At 41.3% G+C, this 27108-nt stretch overlaps 1 protein-coding gene across 1 annotated transcript in view; it reads left to right on the forward strand.

Moving 5' to 3' along the window:
- The first annotated feature begins 512 nt into the window (after positions 1-512).
- Positions 513-27108, forward strand: part of LOC111953235 (enhancer of polycomb homolog 1) — a 59669-nt gene continuing 33073 nt past the window's right edge. The window contains exons 1-5 of the mRNA XM_023972372.2: positions 513-971; positions 11107-11266; positions 25038-25183; positions 25375-25581; positions 25891-26039. Coding sequence (XP_023828140.1) covers positions 819-971; positions 11107-11266; positions 25038-25183; positions 25375-25581; positions 25891-26039 — 815 coding nt within the window. The 5' untranslated portion in view covers positions 513-818. The remainder of the gene's footprint in view (positions 972-11106; positions 11267-25037; positions 25184-25374; positions 25582-25890; positions 26040-27108) is intronic.

Below are 27108 nucleotides of genomic sequence, written 5' to 3' on the forward strand. Positions count from 1 at the left end.
TTGTCAAAATAAAGAAAAACCCTTGTAGGTGTGTCCAAACTTTTGACTGGTAAGGTGTATTGTATTGCATTTTTTTCCCTCATACACGTTTGTGCAAAATATGAATTATCACTGCAGGGCTGTCTGTTTCTGTACTGTTGAGTAAAAAGTACATTAGTACTGCAAGTGATTTCGTTCCCCGGTATCGCACACTGGTTTGCAGCTGCCTATCCTAATATGTGAGTATCAGTCCGTTTCTACAGAGTACTCGCCTTTCACCAGGTTTCCACTAGTTACCACAGTCAAAATTGACTATCGTAAAAGTTCATGAAAACAAATGTTTTTTTGTGTCATAATTTAAGTTTAGGAGTGTGGTTTAGTTTTTAAAATCACATTTTAAGAAGAAATTGTATGAATACGCGGGGTTTGACTTTCTGGCTGTGGTAACTAGTGATATCCCTTCCCCCAGTGTTCCCGCCCCTCGGGGCTCCGCGAGCACGCATGCGCGCAATACTGTAAGGGAATGGCTGTTGTGTGATCGGGGGTTGGGCCGCCAGGAGCGAAGGGACAGCTGCAAGAATTTGTAATGTCCGCCATGTTGGCTATGGCGTATTGAACCAGGGAGGGAGAGCGGAGCCTCGGAAAAAAAGAGACCGACAGTAATCGACCAAAATCCGGGCCTTCCCGGCTCCCGTTCGCATCGCCGTATACCTGCCCTGCTACSAAGCGAACGGTTGACTTCTGATGAACATCACAGATCCATCCATGAGAACTCAAACCAGTACTGCTGTGAACATTATTAGATCGATAGATTTATGCTGCATCTTACATTATAAAAAATGAGTAAATTGTCGTTTCGGGCACGGGCGCTGGACGCTACCAAGCTTCTACCCGTTTTCCGCTGCGAGGACTTGCCTGACCTGCACGAATATGCCTCTATCAATCGGGCAGTGCCGCAAATGCCAACTGGGATGGAGAAAGAGGAGGAATCGGTATGTTTTATTATCGCTGTCAGATTCATATTTGAGATGTTTGCACTATGTTCACAATATGGGGGTCGCCCCTATCTTTCCTGCGCAAGTTTGCACAAAATGGCGGCCGTGTCGGTTTTCTGTGAAGTGTACATTGCGACGAAATGTGCGTGTAACACCGACATTTTACCGTCAATATTATCCCAGTCGTGTATTGTTTCGAATTTAGGTTAATAAGCCGTGTTGTATTCACTTATTTCACTTGGATTTACATTGGAAAGCACAAAGGGGTCACGTGATTCTTTTCACATCCGCCATTTTGTTTACGTTGTCTTTGCCAAAAACACAGTTGGGGATGGGCTTTGAAGTGGTGTTCTTACCACGAAAAAATACCAGGGGGAGACACTGAGTCGACATGTCCTTCCTATTCATGTTTTGAATGGGCTACACATTGACAGATCGGTAAAACAACAATCACACGCACGACGCTGTGCGACTGGCACTACCAGTCAATAACTGAACAGAAACGTGCATGTGTTATATGAAGCAAACTAAGGCGCTGATACCTCTTGCCAGAGTGCACAGGCTTTTTTCTAATACATAAGTGTGCACAAAAGTTATTTCTTAGCCAAGTGTCTCAAATTGACAAGAACATTGAGTCTGTTGGAATGTATACCATAGTCAAATTCTTTCAAGCGTGGACTACAACTGACAAATCTGCAATTTAGAATCCAGACCAGGTATTCATAAAGCACCTCAGAGTAGGAGGCTGTAGTWAACTAGCTATGGAAGTAAAGAGCACCTGCCTAAGGGTAATGAAGCACATGATCTCCTGAATGTAATATAGCAGATCTGAGTGCTGATGTGGTGTGCATATTTTTTGCCTGTCGGGGCATGACGCAAAACAACCAAGTTCTGGGTTATAATCCAAAACAAACCCAGTGGCCAATTTTGAGCATTTTGGTGTGATGATTGACAATGTCTCTCTTAACTAGAGCATCAGAGGGGGTCTCCCTCTGAACCCYGAGGGATGGGGGAGCAGTAGTGCAGTTAAATTAACTACCAGAAGAATACCGCTCTCTGTTATGTAACCTCCCGGAGTGACAGAGACAGAGGAGAGAGGCTGTTTTACTACAGGGGCTCAAGTGATATGCAGCATGGCTTCTTTGCTGTCTGACCCTCATCTACCCCAGTGGGAACTCGATGGAAAACCTGGACTGTTCTCTCTCTAGTGCATTACTTGTGTCTAACTGCACATCGGGTTAGTGGTCCAGAAGTTTTGGGATGCAGTCTTGGGGCTGGTTGACTGGGGCAGACTGAATGGATGAACTGCTAGCTAGCTTCCCCTGACCAGGTTGTTTTAAATCTGGAAAGCAAAACTCTGTGGCTGGRGGCCTATAGTGAAACCATATAGGAATCAACAGCATGCATATTTTATACATCTCAATGTTTTTATGGAATGTTGGAAGTATTGTTTCCCCTCATGCTTTGCTCTAGGACTGGGGTAGGCAACCCTATTTTTGATTTAACCTACTTGGAAGACCAGGTGTGTTGAATTTTAGGCAATCACTGAACTGATCGATTAGCTCAGTTGGGCAGGTGTTGTCCCTAGTTTAAATCAAAATCACTCCAGGAACAGGGTTGKTAAGAAATAGGAGACTGTTTGGCTTGACCTATGTCTTTTTCCTTGACTGTCCTCTAGCTCCATTAAGTCCAAATAGATTATTTTTGTCTTTTGTTGGATTTCTCTTTGCACAATTAAGCTACTTGGTTACTGAATGGACTGTGCCAAACCTGTATGAGGTCTTGGATTTGTTTGATACTTTGTATCAAAGTATTGAGCGCTAAGCCAGGAGTTCTCAAAGTGGGGTCCATGAAGGTACTTAGTCCGCAGCCAGATCTCAAAATATTTTTTTTACTGATTAAACATATTTTGGCCAAAGGATCCTTTGAATAAGTTGAGGCTATAATACAATACAATGTGATATTATTAATCTACAACAGGGATGGGCTACTCCAGTCCTCGAGGGCCTGATTAGTGTAACCCTTTTGCCCCAGCTAACACACTTCAGTAATCAACTAATCATCTTCTGTTTAGAATGCTGTTTGTTTAATCAACTGGGTTTTTCTAGGGGTGGGGGGGGGAATGGCACAGCTCCAGTCCTCGGACTAGTTTCCCATCCCTGATCTACAATTGATCTTGTTAACCCTGCACAACATGGGCCTGGGAGGCTCACAGGAATATATTTTTATGGACTGTTCTCCACTTTTCAACTCAATATTTCTTGTGTTCACCCAAAATGTTATTTTTTTTTACTTAAATGTATTGTAATTTAAAGTGACTGTCCAGTCAATCTCACTTTTAAAGTTAATATTCTACACTGCTCAAAAAAATAAAGGGAACACTTAAACAACACAATGTAACTCCAAGTCAATCACACTTCTGTGAAATCAAACTGTCCACTTAGGAAGCAACACTGATTGACAWTAAATTTCACATGCTGTTGTGCAAATGGAATAGACAAAAGGTGGAAATTATAGGCAATTAGCAAGACACCCCCAATAAAGGAGTGGTTCTGCAGGTGGTGACCACAGACCACTTCTCAGTTCCTATGCTTCCTGGCTGATGTTTTGGTCACTTTTGAATGCTGGCGGTGCTTTCACTCTAGTGGTAGCATGAGACGGAGTCTACAACATGGCACATCAATGCGAGCTGTGGCAAGAAGGTTTGCTGTGTCTGTCAGCGTAGTATCCTGAGCATGGAGGTGCTACCAGGAGACAGGCCAGTACATCAGGAGACGTGGAGGCATTTGCCAGAGAACACCAAGATTGGCAAATTCGCCACTGGCGCCCTGTGCTCTTCACAGATGAAAGCAGGTTCACACTGAGCACATGAGCACACGTGACAGAGTCTGGAGACGCCGTGGAGAACGTTCTGCTGCCTGCAACATCCTCCAGCATGACCGGTTTGGCGGTGGGTCAGTCATGGTGTGGGGTGGCATTTCTTTGGGAGCCGCACAGCCCTCCATGTGCTCGCCAGAGGTAGCCTGACTGCCATTAGGTACCGAGATGAGAACCTCAGACCCCTTGTGAGACCATATGCTGGTGTGGTTGGCCCTGGGTTCCTCCTAATGCAAGACAATGCTAGACCTCATGTGGCTGGAGTGTGTCAGCAGTTCCTGCAAGAGGAAGGCATTGATGCTATGGACTGGCCCGCCCGTTCCCCAGACCTGAATCCAATTGAGCACATCTGGGACATCATGTCTCGCTCCATCCACCAACGCCACGTTGCACCACAGACTGTCCAGGAGTTGGCGGATGCTTTAGTCCAGGTCTGGGAGGAGATCCCTCAGGAGACCATCCGCCACCTCATCAGGAGCATGCCCAGGCGTTGTAGGGAGGTCATACAGGCACACCTGCACTAAGGCCGTAATTATAAAACGTATAAAAAATATTTATAAAAAATATATAAAAATTCTTGAATACTGAACTCTGTCTTGGTACAGGTCTGTGGTGACCGTTTTAATTTAATTGAATATAAAGGAGAAAATTGGCCTGCTTCTACCTTTGATTACACAACTCTTACCTTTAGCAGATGCCATTGTCTGACTGAACAGACTGGCTATGAGTCATTGTTTGTGTCCCAAATGGCACCCTATTCCCTATATGCCTCGTCCAGTTTGGGCCAGCAGGTAGCCTAGTGGTTATAGCGTTGGACTTATAACCGAAAGGTTGCAAGATCGAATCCCCTAGCTGACAAGGTAAAAATCTGTCATTCTGCCCCTGAACAAGGCAGTTAACCCACTGTTCCTAGGCCGTCACTGAAAATAAGTATTTGTTCTTAACTGACTTGCCTAGTAAAATAAAAAATATCAGGGCTGCCCAACCCTCTTCCTGGAGATCTACAGTTCTGTGGGTTTTCAGTCAACCCTAAATTAACACACCTGATTCTACTAATTAGCTGCTCAACAAGACCTAAACTAGCGGAATCGGTGATGCTAAGATKTCCAGGAAGAGGGTTGACATAATTTTCTGGAATTTTCCAAGCACAGTCTACTTTTAAAAAATTCGCAAAGTAGATGTCCTAACTGACTTGCCAAAACTATAGTTTGTTAACAAGAAATTTGTGGAGTGGTTGAAAAACGAGTTTTAATGACTCCAACCTAAGTGTATGTAAACTTCAGACTTCAACTGTATATAGTACACTTATTTTGACTAGGGCCCAGGCAATCAGCTTGTCTAATGAACACCTGCTGGAGGCCACGCTTTTTTATTGGAGTCTACATCCTGTTCCTCAGGGGAACATTACATTGAGGGAAATGCATGTCTCTGTGAAAATAGGCTGCAAAACTTTACCACCTGTATTTCTGTTTTAGCCAAGGTGTCCTAGCTGTGTGTATCAGGTAGTCTAATGGTATCAGATGTTTCTGCTCTTGACATTGTCATGCCAAAACATGGAGTTGGCATTGAGTGAAAAGGAGTTGGCATGATGGCACAAATACTAGCACTGAGGCAAGTAAGCTGATGCTTGTAGCAAGGTTTCTGTATCATGGATTTTCATAACATCAGGGTGCTTTATTGTTTATCACCAACACTAAATGTTTCACCTGCCTTAGCTAATGCTGCTAGGCCTTAAGAAGGTAGGCTACCTGAGCTAAGGATAAACTAGRTGAATGATCTAATGTACGGTCCTTCTCCCTGCTGTGACTATTTTGTTCATTGGTTGTTATATTCACAGACATCCTTTATCACTACCATGTGCGTACCCATTAGTAGAGGAAGGTCCCCAACTTCACTAAGCTCAGTCAAGCAGCTGTGAGTAATTTTGCTATCGTCAGGTCAGCTGTGATTCAGGTTAGTGGGTCGRTGCCTGGCGTTCTCCAGAGGAGCGTGCAAAGGAGTCTGGCTCAGGCCTGCTTCCAATTGGTTCCTTATGCAAGTTTTCACCCTGCCCGGAATTCAGCAGTGTGTGTGTTGCCTTAGGCCTCATGGGGGTGATTTGGCGCCATGCTGAGACCTTCAAAAACGTCTCATTGAGAGTTGAATTCTTTATTTACTGTATTTATGCTATCATATTTGATATGAACATCCTGTCGGTGACATGGTCACATTACTAAAGCAACAGTATCCTTCCAATATGGTTGTCTGGAGTGTATTAATTAATTAATTGGTGAGTGCCGCAACGATTGCCAGGATTCAGCTGTGGGCCCACCGTGCCACCATCAGGAAAAATTGGACACATTGAGCAAAAATGWGCTACTTCTGTACTGTTTACCACACATACAAAATATCAGAACAATACATTAAACAGGTTATCCAATAAATATTATGCTTATGAGGTATTTTGGACTATTTTCAAAGATGTTGACTTTAAAACGTCTTCTCCTCGACCGATTTGGCACCTAATTTGTTGTCTCATCTCTGTACCCATGTCTTAAATGCAACTTTTTCCAGGACTCTAGCGCAAACAGTATGGCTGATATGAGCCAATGAGTTTGCATGACTGTTTTTCATGTCTAACAGCGCCACCATGCGGCATAACTGAACCATACTTTACAGGTTAGCTAGACTCATATCCCTGAGCATGTGCCAAATTTCATCACCTGGAATCAACAGATTAAGCTATATTAACATGGGTGCGTTATAGCGCCACTGTGGTTGATCAGATTTGCTTGAATATGTTGAGTCTTCAGTGTTTGGAACGGTTACCAKGTTTTGTTACAATACGAATATCCGTGACTGATTTATGTGCCAGACCACGCCCACGTGAGTGCGTGTTGGTCAATGGCGGCCATGTTTTATGTACTAGTCTGGGAAATGTTGCGTTGGGAGAACTTTGTCCGTAGATGCCACAAGTGAAGTTTCAGAGGAGTAGCCTTTGAAGTGTAACTAAAAAAAAATAATCTTGTAATGGCTGATATAGACTTGTTTTTGGAGAGGGACCTATGTGCTGAATGTCATGACTAGGTCAAACTGGGTGAGGGGCATGACCTTACAAAGTTTCCATGTTAAATCGATTGTTATAGCACCGCCATGTGGCCTTTTGGCATGGCATTGCATGAGAGGGTGTGGCACTTCACCATCATGCCAGGTTGCACTCTCCTAATCTCACGAGAATTAGCATTTTAATTTGGCTTTACGGAAGAAGATGAATAATAATTAAGATAACTAATGCAATAGGGTTTCACAAGCTTAGCTGCTGTACCCCTAATAAGTATTTTCCGACATTATTATATATATATGATAATATATAGGTCAGGATTGTTACACCTACATATTAAACATACATTTTTTTACATGATCATCAAAATATAGTGTGCGTATAAGTTTTTATTTTACCATTGAGTTCTTAAATAACCTGCATACTATTTATTCATGAATAGTATGCAGTTGGAATAGTATGCTTATGATTGTGTGATTTGTGTTATTGTGTAGGCTCACATTATAATTTAACTTGAGTCGAAGTGCCTTTAAAGCTGCAATATGTAACTTTATGGATGACCAATTTCACAATTTTATTTTAGATCTGTCATTCTAATTGAAAGCAAGTTTAAGCGGTAGATCTGTTCTATGTGCTCTAATTCTATGCTTCCTGTCAAGTTTTGTTTTTGCTTTTACTTTCGGTTTTCTACACCAGCTTCAAACTGCTGAAAATACAATATTTTTGATGATAAAATATATTTCGTAGTGGTTTACAGTTGAAGTTGGAAMTTTACGTACACTTAGGTTGGAGTCATTTAAACTCGTTTTACAACCACTCCACACATATCTTGTTAACCTCTCTAGGGTTTGTGAGACGGTAGCGTCCCACCTCTTCAARGGCCAGTGAAAGTGCAGGGCGCCAAATTCAAAACAACAGAAATAAAAAATATATAAAATTCCTCAAACATGCATGTATTTTACACCATTTTAAAGATACACTTGTAAATCCAGCCACAGTGTCCGATTTCAAAAAGGCTTTACAACGAAAGCAAACCAAACGATTATGTTAGGTGAGTGCCTATTCACAGAATAACACAGCTATTTTTCCAGCCAAAGAGAGGAGTCACAAAAGCAGAAATAGAGATAAAATATATCACTAACCTTTGATGATCTTCATCAGATGACACTCATAGGACTTCATGTTACACAATACATGTATGTTTTGCTCGGTAAAGTTTATATTTATATCCAAAAATCTGAGTTTACATTGAACATTACATGTTCAGTAGTTCCAAAACATCCGGTGATTTTGCAGAGAGCCACATCAATTTACAGAAATACCCATAATAAACAGTGATACAAAATACAACTGTTATGCATGGAATTTTAGATCCACTTCTCCTTAATGCAACCGCTGTGTCAGATTTCAAAAACACGTTATGGAAAAAGCATAATCTGAGTACGGCGCTCAGAGCCCAAAACAGCCAAAAMAAATATCCGCCATGTTACGCTGTCAACATTAGTTAGAAATAGCATTATAAATATTCACTTACCCTTGATCTTCATCAGAATGCACTCCCAGGAATCCCAGTTCCACAATACATGTTTGTTTAGTTCGATAAAGTCCATAATTTATGTCCAAATAGCTTCTTTTGTTCAGGTCCAGTCGGAAGAAAAGTTCAAAGTTATATTACAGGTCGTAGAAACTTGTCAAACTAAGTATAGAATCAATCTTTAGGATGTTTTTTATCATAAATGTTCAATAATGTTCCAACCGGAGAATTCCATTGTCTGGCGAAAAGCAATGGAACGAGAGCTACCTCTCATGTGAAATGCGCGTGACTGAGAACGAGGCTGCTGCCAGACCCCTTAGTCAAACAGCTCTCATCCGGCCCTCCTTCACATGAGAAACCTGAAACAACGTTCTAAAGACGGTTGACATCTAGTGGAAGCCTTAGGAAGTGTAAAATAACCCATATCCCACTGTGAATTCGATAGGGGCTGAGTTCAAAAACTACAAACCTCAGATTTCCCACTTCCTGTTTGGATTTTCTCAGGTTTTTGCCTGCCATTTGAGTTCTGTTCTACTCACAGACATCATTCAAACAGTTTTAGAAACTTCAGAGTGTTTTCTATCCAATACTAATAATATGCATATATTAGCATCTGGGACTGAGTAGGATTCAGTTTACTCTGGGCACGCTATTCATCCAAAAGTGAAAATGCTGCCCCCTATCCCAAAGAAGTTAAGCATACGTGGCAGGGACCACTGTAGAATGTTCACACATGTTTGTTGGTACCTGTGAAAAGGTTAAGCCCCCCCAGCAATTCAACATATAGGCTTACACCCCCGACTCTATCCAGCAGTAGGTCCAGTGTCCCCATCCGAGGTCACATTCACAGTACTCATCCAATTTTAATTCACAATACGGGGTTCAAAAAGGCACTCGCACATCTGAGCAATCTTATTTGCAGGTGCATGGCATCAATTGAACAAGATGAAGGAAAAGGAAACCGCACACTGCTCTTGATAGTATCACCGATATTTAATAAGCTTACGTATCGGCCACACGGCCTTCGTCAGAGCTTTTGGGATTTTTTGAAAGTTGCACCCTTATGTAGACCTGGCTCCACCCACATCCGTGGTACGGGGGATACGGGGGAAATCAATTCAGGGGAATTCGAGGTCAGACGTTCAGCATCTTCAGATCAACTCAAAACAATATCAGTACAGGTGAGTCTATAAACTTTGGGATACCTGTAAACGCACTCAAGTTCTCATTAGGTTGGTTGAGAAGCTAGAAACACACAGTTGGGCTGTCCCAGACTAAAAAAAATATTGGTCAACCGCGAGTTTCGACCAATCGATTGGTAGAAAATGTAAAKCGTATTTTTCCATATACAGACACACCCTATATACAGACACACCCTATGTTTGAGTAAAATTAACTATGTTGGTTACTTTAGCCCTATTCGCACGGGACTAGTATTACTATAGAACATCGGTTATGTAATTATCACCCCAGCATGTCKGTTTTTCCAGTGGACGATTCGGGTGGGATTAGATTTACCCTTATAATATTTTTTCCCCCTCATTCAAAATGAACTGTTATGACGTGGCGCCTGGAGGCTCTTCTAGACGTGAAGACATTTAATCTAATTCATCTTTTAAAAGAGAAGTACGGCACTAGGGAAGTTGTGACAACAGTTCCTTCATCTGTAGGCTACGTGCATAGCACTTTCTTTTAAGCATCAATTTGTTCCCATGTGCTTATCCAAACTGGGTGCAGCACCTGTTAAACTCTAATATCACTCAAAACACAGGGATGACGATTCACACGGGATAAGTATTATCAGAGGACCTGGGAGTTTGCTGAAAAACAGTAGGTTTTTAGGGCTGGGATAACTTTCTTGCCAAGTAAAAATTACCAAGATGGCAGAGTCGGACAGTACAAAAATTACGGATGTGGCGATTTGTGCTTGTGCACAATTACATTAACTTATCTCCCCCAGTAAAATGTATCCCGTCCAAATAGGGCTTTTGCCTGATGCTTTAAACCGGTTGGATTAGAAAGCTCACCTAGAACGTCCAGTTTCGATTGACGCAACAGTCAGCGTTTGAGCTAGCCACACATTTTTTCCCAGAACCATTTTGCACAAACACAGTCCTTACAAAGTTATGTATTTCATGCTACAGTAGAAACGACAACACGATATACAGAAGATAAGGCACTTACTTTGATAGGAATGCACACATCCACACACAGTTGTTATTTGTAAGGGAAACAATGGAGGCAATGTGAGCGCCAGACAGAAAATAAACGTAAAATGCCTATTGTTTCCTACATTTTATTTGTGTGATTCTACTTAGGCGCACATTATGTACTCATTGTAAAAAATGTCAGCGTATATCCCTGAACTATAATAATAAATAAMCAGTATCACTCAGCATTTTGTGGCAGGACAGGCACTTTGTTAATGCTTAATGTTCAGTTGTAGATATGTTTGTTTTTATTATTGTATGTAAATTCTTTATTTTAACATTGGTTAAAAGACGCAGGTCACAAAAATGAAATTAAGCAGTTATACCCCATTATTACTTACTGTTAATCATTGTTTTTGAAACATTAGAAAGTGTGCTCAGTTTGATTTTTGGTGTAATTACGTATCATTTATTTTTTAACTGCCACAGTTGTAGTGTAGGCCTACTGACCTTTACCTTCCTCCCCCACAGGAGCACCATCTACAGCGGGCTATCTCGGCACAGCAGGTGTATGGGGAGAAACGGGACAACATGGTCATCCCCGTCCCCGAAGCAGGGAGCAACATCGCCTACTACGAGTCCCTCTACCCTGGGGACTTCAAGATGCCAAAGCAGCTCATTCACATACAACGTAAGGAGAATTACTGTTCATGTAGCCTGTTTGTCAGCGGTCTTTGTTTTTCTGTTGTCTCTTTGGTCAGTCGGCAGATGTTTGTTTTTCTTCTCTTGAGTGTGCCTTGCGTGTGTGCACATACTGCAGTTTGTGTTCATGCTGCTCTGTGTTTGCAGTGCATGTGTGCTCTGTCTGGGGTATGTTTAAAGCCCCAGTGCAATCCAAAATGTGGTGTTGCTGTGTTATATATATTTCCACACTAAGGTTGGAGTAATACTGTGAAAATTATGGAAATGCACTTTTAGTTTAAGAGTAGTTTCAAAAGACCCTGAAATTTGTCTGTTTTGGTGGGATTGAGTTTTGGCCTTCCATGTTGACATCACCATGCGGTAAATTAGTTAGGTGCAATACATCAATAAGATAGCCTTTATTGGCAGAGAGGATTGAAACGCGATTTTTTTTCTTCAGTTTTCCCCTTCCCACTCAGACCACTACCAGACAGTCGTAGTACAATTCTTGTTTGAGAAATTGCCCTTTGCTAAGAACCTGTTTTTTGTTTCTGTTTTCAATAGAAATGGTCAAAATCACAGTAAGGTACTTAATTGTTACCCAGAAAGAATTTGACATTGAGATTAAATTGGCTGCATTGGACCTTTAAGTGATTGTCAGCCCCTGGTGTTTCTCTAATAGCATTAGTGTGATCCAGAGGTGTTCTGCGGTCTGAAAGCATTTGAGCACACTRGCACAGTGAGAGAAGGCACAGATGGAAAGGTAGAGGGGCACAGGCTAGGCAGGGGGTGTGGGACACTGAATAGTCTAAGCCCAGGGGACCCCCTCCCCTCTCAGCCCCAGCTCACAAACACTCCTGTCAGCTCAGTTTTTTCTAATGGGCTTTCATGTCGAACCAAAGGCAAAGGGAGGGCAGGCTTTTTGCAAGCTTAGTGTATTTCTGGAGTTCGCCGCATTAAGCTGCTGATTGTGATCTGCGCTAAATATAGAGACGTGTGTTTTTACCAGAGTTCCCATGGTCATCTTTCTGTAACCCATATTCACTATTAAGTACACTGTTTGTCTAGGGCCCTGGTGATCTGGTAAAAAGTAGTGCACTATATAGGGAATTTGGTGCCATTTGGGAAGCACTACCACTTGGGAAATGTTACAACATGTTTTTGGGCTAAAAGGCAGGAGTATGGTGGACTGAAGATGGCGGTGCAGAATGCCTCAGAAGTCGCAAAACATCCTTTGATTTTGCAGAGAGCCACATCAATTTACAGGAATACTCATAATAAACATTGCTAAAAGATAAAACTGTTATGCATGGGATTTTGGATGCACTTCTCCTTAATGCAACCGCTGTGTCAGATTTCAAAAAAGCTTTACGAAAACAGCAAACCATGCAATAATCTGAGTTGGCGCTCAGAGCCCAATCAAGACACAAATATAGCCGCCATATTATGCAGTCAACAGAAGTCAGAAGTAACAATATAAACATTCACTTACCTTTGATGATCTTCATCAGAATGCACTCCCAGGAATCCCAGTTCCACAATAAATGTTTGTTTTGTTCGATAATGTCCATCATTTATGTCCAAATTCCTCCTTGTTGTTCTAGTGTTCAGTACACTTTCCAAACTCACAACGCGCGGGCAGGTCCAGCGGAAAGTACGGACGAAAAGTTTAAAAAGTTATATTACAGTCCGTAAAAACATGACAAACAAAGTATTGAATCAATCTTTAGGATGTTTTTAACATAATTCTTCAATAATGTTCCAACCGGAGTATTCCTGTGTCTTCAGAATTGCGATGGCACAGAGTTCGCTCTCAKGTGAACGCGCATGGTCAGAGCATGGTCACTTCATGGCAGACCTGACTCATTCCTCTCTCCTTCGGCCCCACTAAACAGTAGAGGCATCAGACAAGGTTCTAACGACTGTTGACATCTAGTGGAAGCCTTAGGAAGTGCAACATTACCAATAACCCACTGTATCTTCAATAGGAGCTGAGTTGAAAATCGACCAACCTCAGATTTCTCACTTCCTGGTTGGATTTTTTCTCAGGTTTTTGCCTGCCTGATGAGTTCTGTTATACTCACAGACATCATTCAAACAGTTTTAGAAACTTCAGAGTGTTTTCTATCCAAATATACTAATAATATGCATATTCTAGCTTTTATGGCTTTGTAGCAGGCCGTTTACTCTGGGCATGCTTTTCATCCGGATGTGAAAATACTGCCCCCTACCCCAAAGAAGTTAACACAGACAGAATGAAAAACCAAACTCTAAAAGAAAACGAATAGACTCTAAGACTGACATGGATGACCGTAAATAATAAAATGGGTAAAACCCCCAAAATCCAACAGTTTATAAGTAAACTATAAATTCACTATTCTAGTTAGGGAAATTTATTAAGTAATTCATTCTATTTTTTACGTAAACTATTTATAAATATTCTGAACAAAGAATATATAAATGCAACATACAATTTCATAGCTTTTWCTGAGTTACAGTTCGTATAAGGAAATCACTCAATTGTAATGAAGTAATCTATGGATTCCACATGGCTGGGAATACAGATATGCATCTGTTAGTCACAGATACATAAAAAATACAAATAAATAAAGTAGTGGCGTGGATCACAAAACCAGTCACTATCTGGTGTGACCACCATTTGCCTCGCGCAGCGCGTCATCTCCTTCGCATAGAGTTGATCAGGCTGTTGATTGTGGCCTGTGATTGGACATACTGCCAAATTCTCTAAAATGACGGAGGCTTATGGTAGAGAAATTAACATTCAATTATCTGGCTACAGCTCTGATGGACATTACTGCAATCAGCATGCCAGTTGTTCGCTGTGGCATTGCGTTTTGACAAAACTGCACATTTTAAAACTGTATTTTATTGTCCCCAGCACAAGATGCATCTGTGTAATGATTGTGCTGTTGATTCAGCTTCTTGATATACCACCCTGTTAGGTGGATAGATTATCTTGGCAAATAAGAAATGCACACTAACAGGGATGTAAACAAATTTGTGCACAATTTGAGARGCTTTTTGCACGTATGGAAAATGTCAGGGATTTTTTTCCCTAGCTCATTAAACATGGGACCAACACTTTACATGTTGTGTTGTATATTTTTCTTCGGTGTAGAAAGCTGGCCAAATTAGTAAAGATTTTGCTACCATGGAAAAGACCATACCTGTATATTTGTGGGAAAATCACCCTCATTCATTCTTTAGTCATATSCTAGTTTACCTATTTACTTATGGCCCTGCCTACGCCTGACAACTTTTTTTTATTAATTACATGAGCACAAAATATTCKGTTTTATTTGGAACTGCAAGCCAGACAAATTTGAAACGGGCCTATGTGCCTTCAGAAAGTATTCATACCCCTTGACGTATTCCACATTTTGTTCCAGCCTGAATTAAAAATTGATTATAAATACTGACTTGTTTTTTTCTTCTCACCAATTTACAAACACTACCCCATAATGACAATGTAAAAACCTTTTTTTAGACATCTTTGCAAACATATTGAAAATGAAATATGGATATCTAATTTACATAATTATTCATACCCCTGAGTAAGTACTAATCAAATCAAACTTTTATTAGTCACTTACACATGGTTAGCAGATATTAATGCGAGTGTAGCGAAATGCTTGMGCTTCTAGTTCCGACYGTGCAGTAATATCTAACAAGTAATCTAACAATTCCCCAACTACCGAATYCACACATCTAAAGGGATTAATGAGAATATGTACATGGATGAGCCATGGCCGAGGCGGCATAGGCAAGGTCCAGTAGATGGTATAAAATAGACTATATGGGTCAAAGACGTATAAGGTTTTCAAAGTAGCAAAAAAAATAAGTGTGTCACCTATGCCCTTATTGAAGCCAATAATTCATTATTGTGACTCAGTATAACACAGTGTTTAAAAAGATATATATATATATAATAATTATGGCATTTTTTTTGTAATCACAAGGTTATTATATCCATGCTTGGCAGAAATATAACTACCCAGAAAAAATGACATTTTATTTTGAGTACCACATACAGTTGAAGTTGGAAGTTTACATACACCTTAGCCAAATACATTTAAACTCAGTTTTTCACAGTTCCTGACATTTAATCCTAGTAAATATTCCCTGTCTTAGGTCAGTTAGGATCACCACTTTATTTTAACCTCTTTTGGGTACGTGAGACGTTAGCGTCCCACCTCTTCAACAGTCAATGAAAGTGCCGGGCGCCAAATTCAAATACAGAAATACRCATTATAAAAATTCTGAAAACAAAACATATTTTACATAGGTTTAAAGATTAACTTCTTGTGAATCCAACCACGGTGTCAGATTTTTKAAATGCTTTACGGCGAAAGCATACCTTACGATTATTTGAGAACATAGCCCAGCAGACAAATCATTACAAACAGTCACCAGCCAAGTAGAAGAGTTACACAAGTCAGAAATAGAGATAAAATGAATCCCTTACCTTTGATGATCTTCATATGGTTGCACTCAGCAGACATTCATTTACTCAATAAATGTTCCTTTTGTTCGATAAAGTCTCTTTATATCCAAAATCCTCAGTTTTGTTTGCGRGTTTTCTTCAGTAATCCACAGGCTCAAACGCAGTCAAAAATCCAAATTGTATCCGTAAAGTTCATAGAAACATGTCAAACGATGTTTATATTCAATCCTCAGGTTGTTTTTAGCCGAAATAATCGATAATATTTCAACCGGACAATAACGTCGTCAATTTAAAAGGTAAACAAGAAAGGCACTCTCTCTGACTCGCTCATGAAAAAGCTCTGTGACACTAGGGTCCACTCATTCAGACTGCTCTTACTTCCTCATTTTTCAGAATACAAGCCTGAAACAATTTCTAAAGACTGTTGACATCTAGTGGAAAGCATAGAAACTGCAATTTGAGTCCTAAGTCAATGGATACTGTAATGGCATTGAATAGAAAACTACAAAACCAACAAAAAAAATACTTCCTGAATGGATTTGTCTCAGGTTTTCGCCTGCCAAATCAGTTCTGTTATACWKACAGACACTATTTTAACAGTTTTGGAAACTTTAGAGTGTTTTCTATCCAAACCTACCAGTTATATGCATATCATATCTTCTGGGCCCGAGAAGCAGGCAGTTTAATTTGGGCATGCATTTCATCCAAAATTCCGAATGCTGTCCCCTACCCTAGAGAAGTTAAGAATGTGAAATGTCAGAATAATAGAGAATGATTTATTTCAGCTTTTATTTCTTTCATCACATTCCCACTAGTCAAATCCAATTTTATTRGTCACATATACATGGTTAGCAGATGTTAATGTGAGTGTAGCGAAATGCTTGTGCTTCTAGTTCCGACAATGCAGTAATAACCAACGAGTAATCTAACCTAATAATTTCACAACAACTACCTTATACACACAAGTGTAAAGGGATGAAGTATATGTACATAAAAATATATGAATGAGTGATGGTAKAGAACGGCATAGGCAAGATGCAGTAGATGGTATCAAGTACAGTATATACATATGAGATGTGTAATGTAGGGTATGTAAACATTATATTAYGTGGCATTGTTTATAGTGGCTAGTGATACATTTTTTKCKRCATTTTTTCCATTATTAAAGTAGCTAGAGATGAGTCAGTATGTTGGCAGCAGCCACTCAATGTTAGTGGTGGCTGTTTAACAGTCGGATGGCCTTGAGATAGAAGCTGTTTTTCAGTCTCTCGGTCCCTGCTTTGATGCACCTGTACTGACCTCGCCTTCTGGATGGTAGCGGGGTGAACAGGCAGTGGCTCGGGTTGTTGTTGTCCTTGATGATCTTTATGGCCTTCCTGTGACATCGGGTGGTGTAGGAGTTCTGGAGTGCAGGTAGTTTGCCCCCAGTGATGCGTTGTGCAGACCTCACTACCCTCTGGAGAGCCTTACGGTTGTGGGCGGAGCAGTTGCCGTACCAGGCGGTGATACAGCCCGACAGGATGCTCTCCATTGTGCATCTGTAGAAGTTTSTGAGTGCTTTTGGTGACAKGCCGAATTTCTTCAGCCTCCTGAGGTTGAAGAGGCGCTGCTGCGCCTTGACCACGCTGTCTGTGTGGGTGGACCAATTCAGTTTGTCTGTGATGTGTACGCCAAGGAACTTTAAAACTTACTACCCTCTCCACTACTGTCCCGTCGATGTGGATAGGGGGGTGCTCCCTCTGCTGTTTCCTGAGTCAGAAGTTTACATGCACTCGATTAGTATTTGGTAGCATTGCCTTTAAATTGTTTAACTTGGGTCAAACGTTTCGGGTAGCCTTCCACAAGCTTCCCACAATAAGTTGTGGGAATTTTCTTCCTGACAGAGCTGGTGTAACTGAGTCAAAGACCCATTTGCGACCAAGCTTTAACTTCCTGACTGATGTCTTGAGATGTTGCTTCAATATATCCACCTCATTTTCCTTCCTCGTGAAGCCATCTATTTTGTGAAGTGTACCAGTCCCTCCTGCAGCAAAGCACCCTCACAACATGATGCTGCCACCCCCGTGCTTCACGGTTGGGATGGTGTTCTTCGGCTTGCAAGCGTCCTCCTTTTTTCCTCCAAACATAACAATGGTCATTATGGCCAAACCGTTTTATTTTTGTTTCATCAGACCATAGGACATTTGTCCAAAAAGTACGATCTTTGTCCCCATGTGCAGTTGCAAACCGTAGTCTGGCTTTTTTATGGCAGTTTTGGAGCAGTGGCTTCTTCCTTGCTGAGGGGCTTTTCAGGATATGTCAATATAGGACTCGTTTTACTGTGGATATAGATACTTTTTGTACCTGTTTCCTCCAGCATCTTCACCTGGTCCTTTGCTGTTGTTCTGGGATTGATTTGCACTTTTCGCACCGAAGTGCGTTCATCTCTAGGAGACAGAACGCGTCTCCTTCTTGAGCGGTATGACGGCTGCGTGGTCCCATTGTGTTTATACTTGCGTACTATTGTTTCTACAGATGAACGTGTTACCTTCAGGCGTTTGGAAATTGCTCCCAAGGATGAACCAGACTTGTGGAGGTCTACATTTTTTTTTTCTTAGGTCTTGGCTGATTTCTTTAGATTTTCCCATGATGTCAAGCAGAGAGACACTGAGTTTGAAGGTAGGCCTTGAAATACATCCACAGGTTCAACTCCAATTGACTCAAATTATGTCAATTAGCTTCATGATTACCATCATGTGATATGCTTTAAAATGGCTTTTTACTTTTGTTATTCATAATGAAATTGAAGCGCAGAAGTCCGTACAAAAGTTTAAATATTTTTTAGATGCAGTATATCGCCCATTATTCTATATATTGTTGCAAACACTAACACAATTATGCCATGGGTGTTCATTTATATTTTTAGTATGAATTTCTAAATTTTAAAATTGCACAGGGCGGGGTTGAGACCCAGGGCCTCCAGCTTGATGATGAGCTTGGAGGGTACTATGGTGAGCTGTAGTCAATGAACAGCATTCTTACATGGGTATTKTTTTTGTCCAGATGGGATAGGGCAATGTGATGGTGATTCTGTCATCTGTGGACCAGTTGGGGCGGTTTGCAAACTGAAGTGGGTCTAGGGTGGCCGGTAAGGTAGCGGCGATATGATCCTTGACTAGCCTCAAAGCACTTCATGATGACAGAAGTGAGTGCTACGGGACGGTAGTAGTTCAGTTCTTTGCCTTCTTGGGTACAGGAACAATGGTAGCCTTCTTGAAGCATGTGGGGACAACAGCCTGGGATAGTTAGRGATTGAATATGTCTGTAAACACACCAGCCAGCTGGTCTGCTCATGCTCTATGGTCGCGGCTAGGGATGCCGTCTGGGCCAYCAGCCTTGCGAGGGTTAACACGTTTAAATGTTTTACTCACGTCAGCCACGAAGGAAGAGAGGGGGGACGCAGTCTTTGTTAGCAAGCCGTTACGGTGGCACAGTATTATCCTCAAAGCGGGCAAAGAAGGTGTTTAGTTTGTAGGAAGCGTGYCGTCGGTGTCTGTGACGTGGCTGTTTTTGTAGTCCGTGATTTCCTGTAGACCTTGCCACAAACGTCTCGTGTCGAAGCCGTTGAATTGCAATTCCACCTTGTCCCTGTACCGGCATTTCGCCTGTTTGATTGCCTTGCAGAGGGAATAACTACACTGTGTATATTCAACCATATTCCCAGACCTCTTTCCATGGTTAAATGCAGCGGATCGCGCTTTCAGTTTAGTGCGAATGCGGCCATCCATCCACGTTTTCTGCTTAGGGTAGGTTTTAATAGTCACAATGGTTAGAGCCAATGCATTTCTTTATAAACGCACTCACCAAGTCAGCGTATAGGTCAATGTTGTTCTGAGGCTGACAAACATATTCCAGTCCGCGTGATCAACAATTTCTTATTGGTCAGACCAGGGTTGAATGGTTCTCGTCACTGGTACATCCTGTTTGAGTTTCAGCCCATAAGACGGAACGAGCAAGATGGCGTCGTGGTCAGATTTGGGAGAGCAGGGGAGGGCTTTGTATGCATTGCGGAAGTTAGAGTAGCAGTGGTCGAGAGAATAATCCCTGCGTGTCGTGCAATCAATATGCTGATAGAATTTAGGTAGCCTTGTTCTCAAATTTGCTTTGTTAAAATCCCCAGCAACAAATGCAGCCTCCYGATATATAGTTTACATAGAGTCCAGTGAAGTTCCTTGAGGGCCGTCTTGGTGTTCGCTTGAGGGGGAACGTACACGGCTGTGACTATATCTGACGAGAGTTCTCTTGGTAGGTAAAATGGCCGGCATTTGATTGTAAGGAATTCTAGGTCGGGTGAGCAGTAGGACTTGAGTTCCTGTATGTTGTTATGATTACACCATGAGTTGTTAATCATAAAGCATACACCCCCCGCCCTTCCTCTTCCCAGAGATGTTTATTTCTGTCGGCGCGATGRATGGAGAAGCCCGGTGGCTGAACTGATTCCGACAACATATCCCGAGAGAGCCATGTTTCTGTCTCTCTGGAAGGCAACCCTTGCTCGTATTTTGTCTACCTAGAGACTGGACATTGGCGAGTAGTATACTCTGGAACGATGTGCACGTCTACGGAGCCTGACCAGAAGGCCGCTCCGTCTGCTGCGCCTGTGTTTTGGGTCGGCTACTGGGGATCAGATCCATTGTCCTGGGTGGTGGTCCGAACAGAGGATCCGCTTCGGGAAAGTCCTATTCCTGGTCGTAATGTTGGTAAGTTGACGTTGCTCTTATCCAATAGTTCTTCCCGGCTGTATGTAATCATCTTTGGCAGCGATTTTAAAGCTGTGAATGTTTCTGTGTAAGTCTCTTAGTGCTTTCCACACCTGGATTGTGCAACATTTGCCCATTTTATTGTTTTAAAAATTCCTCAAGGTCTGTCATTGGTTGTTGATCATTGCTAGTTTTGCCAGGAGATTTAAGTCAACTGTAACTTGACCATATTCACACTCGTCTTGGTAGGCAACTGCGGTGTAGATTTGACCTTTGTTTTAGGTTATTGCCCTGCTGAATGGTGAATTCATCTCCCAGTGTGCAGACTGAATCAGGTTTTCCGCTTGGGTTTTACCCGTGTTTTAGCTCTTACTTTTTTCCTTTTTTTCTTGAGAAACTCAAGTCCTTTACGATTACAAGCATACCCATAACATGATGCAGCCACCACTATGCTTGAAAATGTGGAGAGTGGTACTCGGTAAAGTGTTGTTTTGGATTTGCCCTAAACACAACTCTTTGTATTCGGGACAAAAAGGGAATTGCTTTGCCACATTTTTTGCAGTATTACTTGAGTGCCTTGTTGCAAACAGAATGCATGTTTTGGAATATTTTTTATTCTGTGCAGGCTTTGTTCTTTTCACACTGTCAATTAGGTTAGTATTATGGATTAACTACAATGTTGTTAATCCATCCTCAGTTTTCTCCTATCACAGCCATTTTAACTGTTTTAAAGTCACCATTGGCCTCATGGTGAAATCCCTGAACGGTTTCCTTCCTCCGGCAAGTGAGGAAGGACACCTGTTTCTTTTGGGTGTGTTGGTACACCATCCAAAGTGTAATTATTAACTTCAACATGCTCAAAGGGATATTTAATGCCTGTTTTTTTTATCAACCAATTGGAAAACCTCCCTGGTCTTTGTGGTTGAATCTGTTTGAAATCCACTGCTCGACTTAGGAACCTTACAGAGAATTGTATGTGTGGGGTACAGAGATGAGGCATTCATTCAAAATCATGTTAAATACTATAATTACACACAGTCCATGCAACTTATTATGTGACTTGTTAAGCACATTTTTACTCCTGAACATATTTAGGCTTGCAATAACAAAGGGGGTTGAATACTTATTGACTCAAGACATTTCAGCTTAAAATGTCTTATTTGGCAAAGAATTTGGAAAACATGTTAACAATTTGACATTATGGGGTATTGTGTGTAGGCCAGTGACAAAATAAAATCTTAATTTAATCCATTTTAAATTCAGGCTGCAACACAAAGTGCGTGAAGTCAAGGGGTGTGAATACTTTCTGAAGGCACTGTATATAATGAATATGAATTCGGAGTAGAGAAATTATTTTAAATATTAAAGCATTGGATCTCTTACTAAAGGCTCTAGTCATACAAAAACTATACTTTAATCTGAACTGGTTCTCAAGCAGATTAGTAAGAATGGCTCATCCTGTGTTCAAAAATGGCCTTTTCCCCTTCGTTCAGATAGCCTCTCACTTTTGGTTATTTGAAGATCTCCAAAATATAGCTATTTTTAAAACAAGCTATAGAAAGCTGGTTGCAATTTCAGTTTGAGCCACCAGAAAACACAGAAATATTGGAAAAAATATTATGGTTAAACTCAAATATACAAATTTATAAATAAAAACAARACATTTTTGGGGGATGTTTGTACATTATATCATAAATAGGACTGGTGGAGTTGTTACACGTGCAGTTAAGAAAAATACATGGAAATGTCAGCTCTATCAAAAAGTATATCCAACTGATTGCAGCATTACCTCAAATGGAGGAGTCAAGTGTAAAGGGGACAAGTTAAGGAACTTCTGTCGGCCCTGCATAAAAGACCAAAATTGTGATAAAGTATACCAGTTTAATTTAATGACCAAAAATGTAGAGCTGTGCCATACAGGTTGCYAAACAGTTAGGAGATTTTCAATGTACCGATTCCATGGCACATTGTTTATGAACTATACACAAAACAACGCCAGATTCAAAACTGCAATAGTTTTTCAATTTAAATTTAAACTACCTTATAGAATGTTATATGTATGGGGGATACAACCACCCCATCTCTGCAAAATTTTCTGAGAAGAGACCGTATCATTAGATCACTTGTTTAGGTATGTGGCTTGTTTTTGGTCGCAAGTTCAGGAATGGCAAAAACTATTGCAACATTTACTTGGAGCTAACTCTGCAAATAGCATTGCTGGGTGATTTTGAAAAGTCCTAGTCAATTGATCAGTAATATAATACTCATAGCAAAAATGTTTCTTTAATTTACAATCTSTAGAAACTATTAGAATGGAAAAGTTCACAACTTTAGTGGAACAGCAGTGGYAAAAATATGGCAGCTAGAAATCAAAACTGGATGGTCTTCAGAGATAGATGGGAGGAGTCGAGGGTAGCTGAAGGCTGGGACTAAAAACAAATTATAACTAATGTAAAATATACTGTCGTAAAATGTATATATTATGTAAACTCAGCAACAAAAAAAAAGGAATGTCCCCTTTTCAGCACCCTGTCTTACAAAGATAATTTGTAAAAATCCAAACAACTTCACAGATCTTCATTGTAAAGGGTTTAAAACACCATTTCCCAAGCTTGTTCAATGAACCATAAACAGTTAATGAACATGCGCCTGTGGAACGGTCATTAAGACACTAACAGCTTACACACGGTAGGCAATTAAGGTCACAGTTATGAAAACTTAGGACACTAAAGAGGCCTTTCTACTGACTCTYAAAAACACCAAAAGAAAGATGCCCAGGGTCCCTGCTCATCTGCGTGAACGTGCCTTATGCCTCCTTGCAGCATGCCTGAGGACTGCAGATGTGGCCAGGGCAATAAATTGCAGTGTCCGTACTGTGAGACGCCTAAGACAGCGCTACAGGGAGACAGGACGGACAGCTGATCGTCCTCGCAGTGATAGACCACATGTAACAACACCTGCACAGAATCGGTACATCCGAACATCACACCTGCGGGACAGGTATAGGATGGCAACAACAACTGCCCGAGTTACACCAGAGACACACAATCCCTCCATCAGTGCTCAGACTGTCCGTGTAGTGGCTTCCTTTCCTCTTTACCATAGCCACTGCCCAAGCCTGAAGCGGGGTTGTTTCGGACGCATACAGTCCACTCTCAACGTTTCCAAACGGCCAAACATTCAATGAGATCCAGGGATATGGTGCAACAAAAAATGTTTCTTCTTCTTATCTAACAAAAAGGTATTCTCCAATCAACTTAAAGCAGAGATTACTTGAAATGCAAATACATAATATAATATGACCTGTCTGTCTYTATGTCTGTCTGTATGGTCAAAAAACTATACCGCTCCCGCATCTAGCAAGGACTCCTCCCCCCGAAGGCCCAACTTCCTGCCTTTATACTAACACAATTAACACAGTACAATGAATGGGCAAGAGGGGGGGGCCAAAAACTGAGTTACACTAATAACAAATGAATATATCTCAATCGGGTAAATAAATCATAAAGGTACGTACCTAYTATTTCATCATATACATTAATATTTACACAAATGTACATGGAGCTCAGTATGTTCAGTCTTTTATACAAATATGTCCAAATCGGCTCTAACAGTCCGCAATAGGCCGAGAGAGGCTGGACTGAGGGCTTGTAGGCCTGTTGTAAGGCAGGTCCTCACCAGACATCACCGGCAACGATGTTGCCTATGGGCACAAACCCACCGTCGCTGGACCAGACAGGACTGGCAAAAAGTGCCTGCAACCGCGACTCATCAGTGAAGAGCAATCTCAATGCTCTGCGTTACAGGGAAGACATCCTCCTCCCTCGTGGTACCCTTCCTGCCAGCTCATCCTGACATGACCCTCCAGCATGATAATGCCACTAGCCATACCGCCCGTTCTGTGTGATTTTCTGCAAAACTGAAATGTCAGAGTTCTGCCATGGCCAGCAAAGAGCCCAGATCTCAATCCCATTGAGTACGTCTGGGARCTGTGGGAAGGGCTAGGGCCATTCCCCCCCAGAAATGTCTGGGAACTTGCAGGTGCCTTGGAAGAGTGGGGTAACATCTCACAGCAAGACCTGGCAAATCTGGTGCAGTCCATGAGGAGAAGATGCACTGAAGTACTTAATGCAGCTGATGGCCACACCAGATACTGACTTTTGTTTTTGACCCCCCCTCTGTTCAGGGACACATTGTTCAATTTCTGTTAGTCACATGTCTGTGGAACTTGTTCAGTTTGTCTGAGTTGTTGAATCTGATGTTCATTCAAATATTTACACATGTTAAGTTTGCTGAAAATAAATGCAGTCGACAGAGGGAGTACGTTTCTTAAGCTGGAAGTAGAAGCCTACGTGTTGTTGTCCATTTAGTTTACTCCAATTAGGGGATTGGTGGTAAGGTCAGGGAGAAATAATAAAGGAAAATATTTGGTGAATTTGAAAGGATACAGATAATTACATTGATAGATCGCACAATTTATCTGCAATTTATGAAAGCTGGTCTACCACCTAAAACAATATATTTAAAAAATAAATAATAWTAATAAAGTTGTTTATTTTTTTACTTCTCTATCACAGCTTTCAATTTGGATACAGAGCAGCCGGARTACGACCTGGATTCAGAGGATGAGGTCTTTGTGAATAAGCTGAAGAAGAAGATGGAGATCACCTCTCTGCAGTTTGAGGACATGATCGACCGGCTGGAGAAAGGCAGTGGCACGCAGGTACTTTACCAAACCACAATGCTGAAGGCAGGTCTCTCAGAAAATGGAACGTAGGCCAGTGTTTATCAAACCTTTTGTCGACTACCATTCTGCTTATTTGATTTTTTTAAAGTTGAAAGGCTAGGAGTAAGCGCGGGGGTTTATTGAGTACTAGAAAGAACAGTGTGACTAAATGTGTGTTGTCTGCTCAGCTGGTGAACCTGCAGGAGGCAAAGCTGCTGCTGAAGGAGGATGARGAGCTGATCAAGGAGGTGTTTGACTACTGGACCAGGAAGAGGAAAAACTGTAAGAGCAGCTCTCTCATTCCCACGGTGAAGCAGGAGAAGAGGGACGGATCTAGCACCTCAGACCCCTACGTGGCCTTCCGCAGGAGGACCGAGAAGATGCAGACTAGAAAGGTGAGCCACGTCCTAGGTAGGATGACGGAACTGAACAAGGGCTGCGTGCAAGTATAATAAACCATTTCACTTTCAGAAAGGTGGCCTTTTCACAGGGCATTGCGATCCAGGACATGGTTGAGGGAATATTCTAACCCACCTTTTTGTATTCACTAGTGTGTAATTTAGCTATGAACTATTCTCAGGAAGTGACAGMATAGCAGAGAACCCAGTTAACATTTTAAAGTAGGAAAATGCCTAATTTAAAGGCTGCTCCCATGCTTTATTCCTGCATCAACATAGATGTTAACGTTTTACTTGTGTCTGCAGAACCGTAAGAACGACGAGGCTGGGTATGAGAAGATGCTGAAACTGCGGAGGGATCTGAGCCGAGCCGTCACTATTCTGGAGATGATTAAGAGGAGGGAGAAGAGCAAGAGAGAGCTGCTCCACCTCACCCTGGAGATTGTAGAGAAGAGGTGATACATATTTGATATTTTTTACGTTTTATTCATATGAATGAGGGAGACGGATGAGGTCATCACCGTGAGGAAAGAATGGATAACTTTGGAATCAAAACCCCACCATTTCTCTCTGGGATTTTTCTGCTGTTGTGGATTATGAATGAATTGTCCCCCAAATCAATGAAACAGTTACTTTCTCTGCGATTGTAGCAGACTATTAACTGAACAGGMTTTTTTTGACAAACCTTGCCCTTTTGTATCTGTGGCTCTGTAGTAGCCTGTCTGGTTGATTTTAAACTGCGATGTTTGTTTTAAAAAATGACGTGCTAATACCCATCATACAGGATGTGTCCCAAATGGCACCTTATTCCCTAGTACACTATGGGCCCTGGTCAAAAGTAGTGCACAAGATAGGGAATATGGGACGCATCCTGTATGATGGTATTAGCATGTTTTTTTTAAGGAGACGGGCTCTGCTGCTCATGTTAATTGGCAGCATCGTTCAGTGCTCTGTTTTGCATACATTATCAAATAGAGTTCACCTTATTTTTTCAGTAAGGTCAAAGCAATGAGCTCATTGACTTTGACTCGTTACACTGCTGCCCATTAAAAATAATGGTATTGTCGGCACAGAATGGAATAGAATAAGCTGGGCTTACTGTTGGTTAGTTGCGTATTATATTTCTTAAAACATTTTTMGGGGCTTGCTGTTCSCTTGTGGAGCAGTCTATACTGTGTCCCAAATGGCCGCCTTTTTCCTATATAGTGCACTACTTTTGAAGAGGGCACATTGAGCTCTGGACAAAAGTAGTGCACTATATTGGAAATAAGGTTCCGGAGTTCCAAATTAAGCAGCAGCAGCTGAAAAGATGAGCTCCTACAAATATTGAAATTTAAATGTTTTTTTAGAGTAAAGTACATCGAAAAAAAATCAAAAGAAAACTGCAAACTGAATAGGAGACCAAACAAGCAGCAAACAAAGAAGAAAGGCTTTTGAAAAAGTAACAATTTTTCATAAAATTATACCGTTTTCTTAGCTAGCTAAGTTGTTTACCTGTTGCTAGGCAGTTGCTAGGGACATTCC

This window comes from Salvelinus sp. IW2-2015, linkage group LG27 (assembly GCF_002910315.2).
Source record: "Salvelinus sp. IW2-2015 linkage group LG27, ASM291031v2, whole genome shotgun sequence".
Classification (NCBI taxonomy): Eukaryota; Metazoa; Chordata; class Actinopteri; order Salmoniformes; family Salmonidae; genus Salvelinus; species Salvelinus sp. IW2-2015.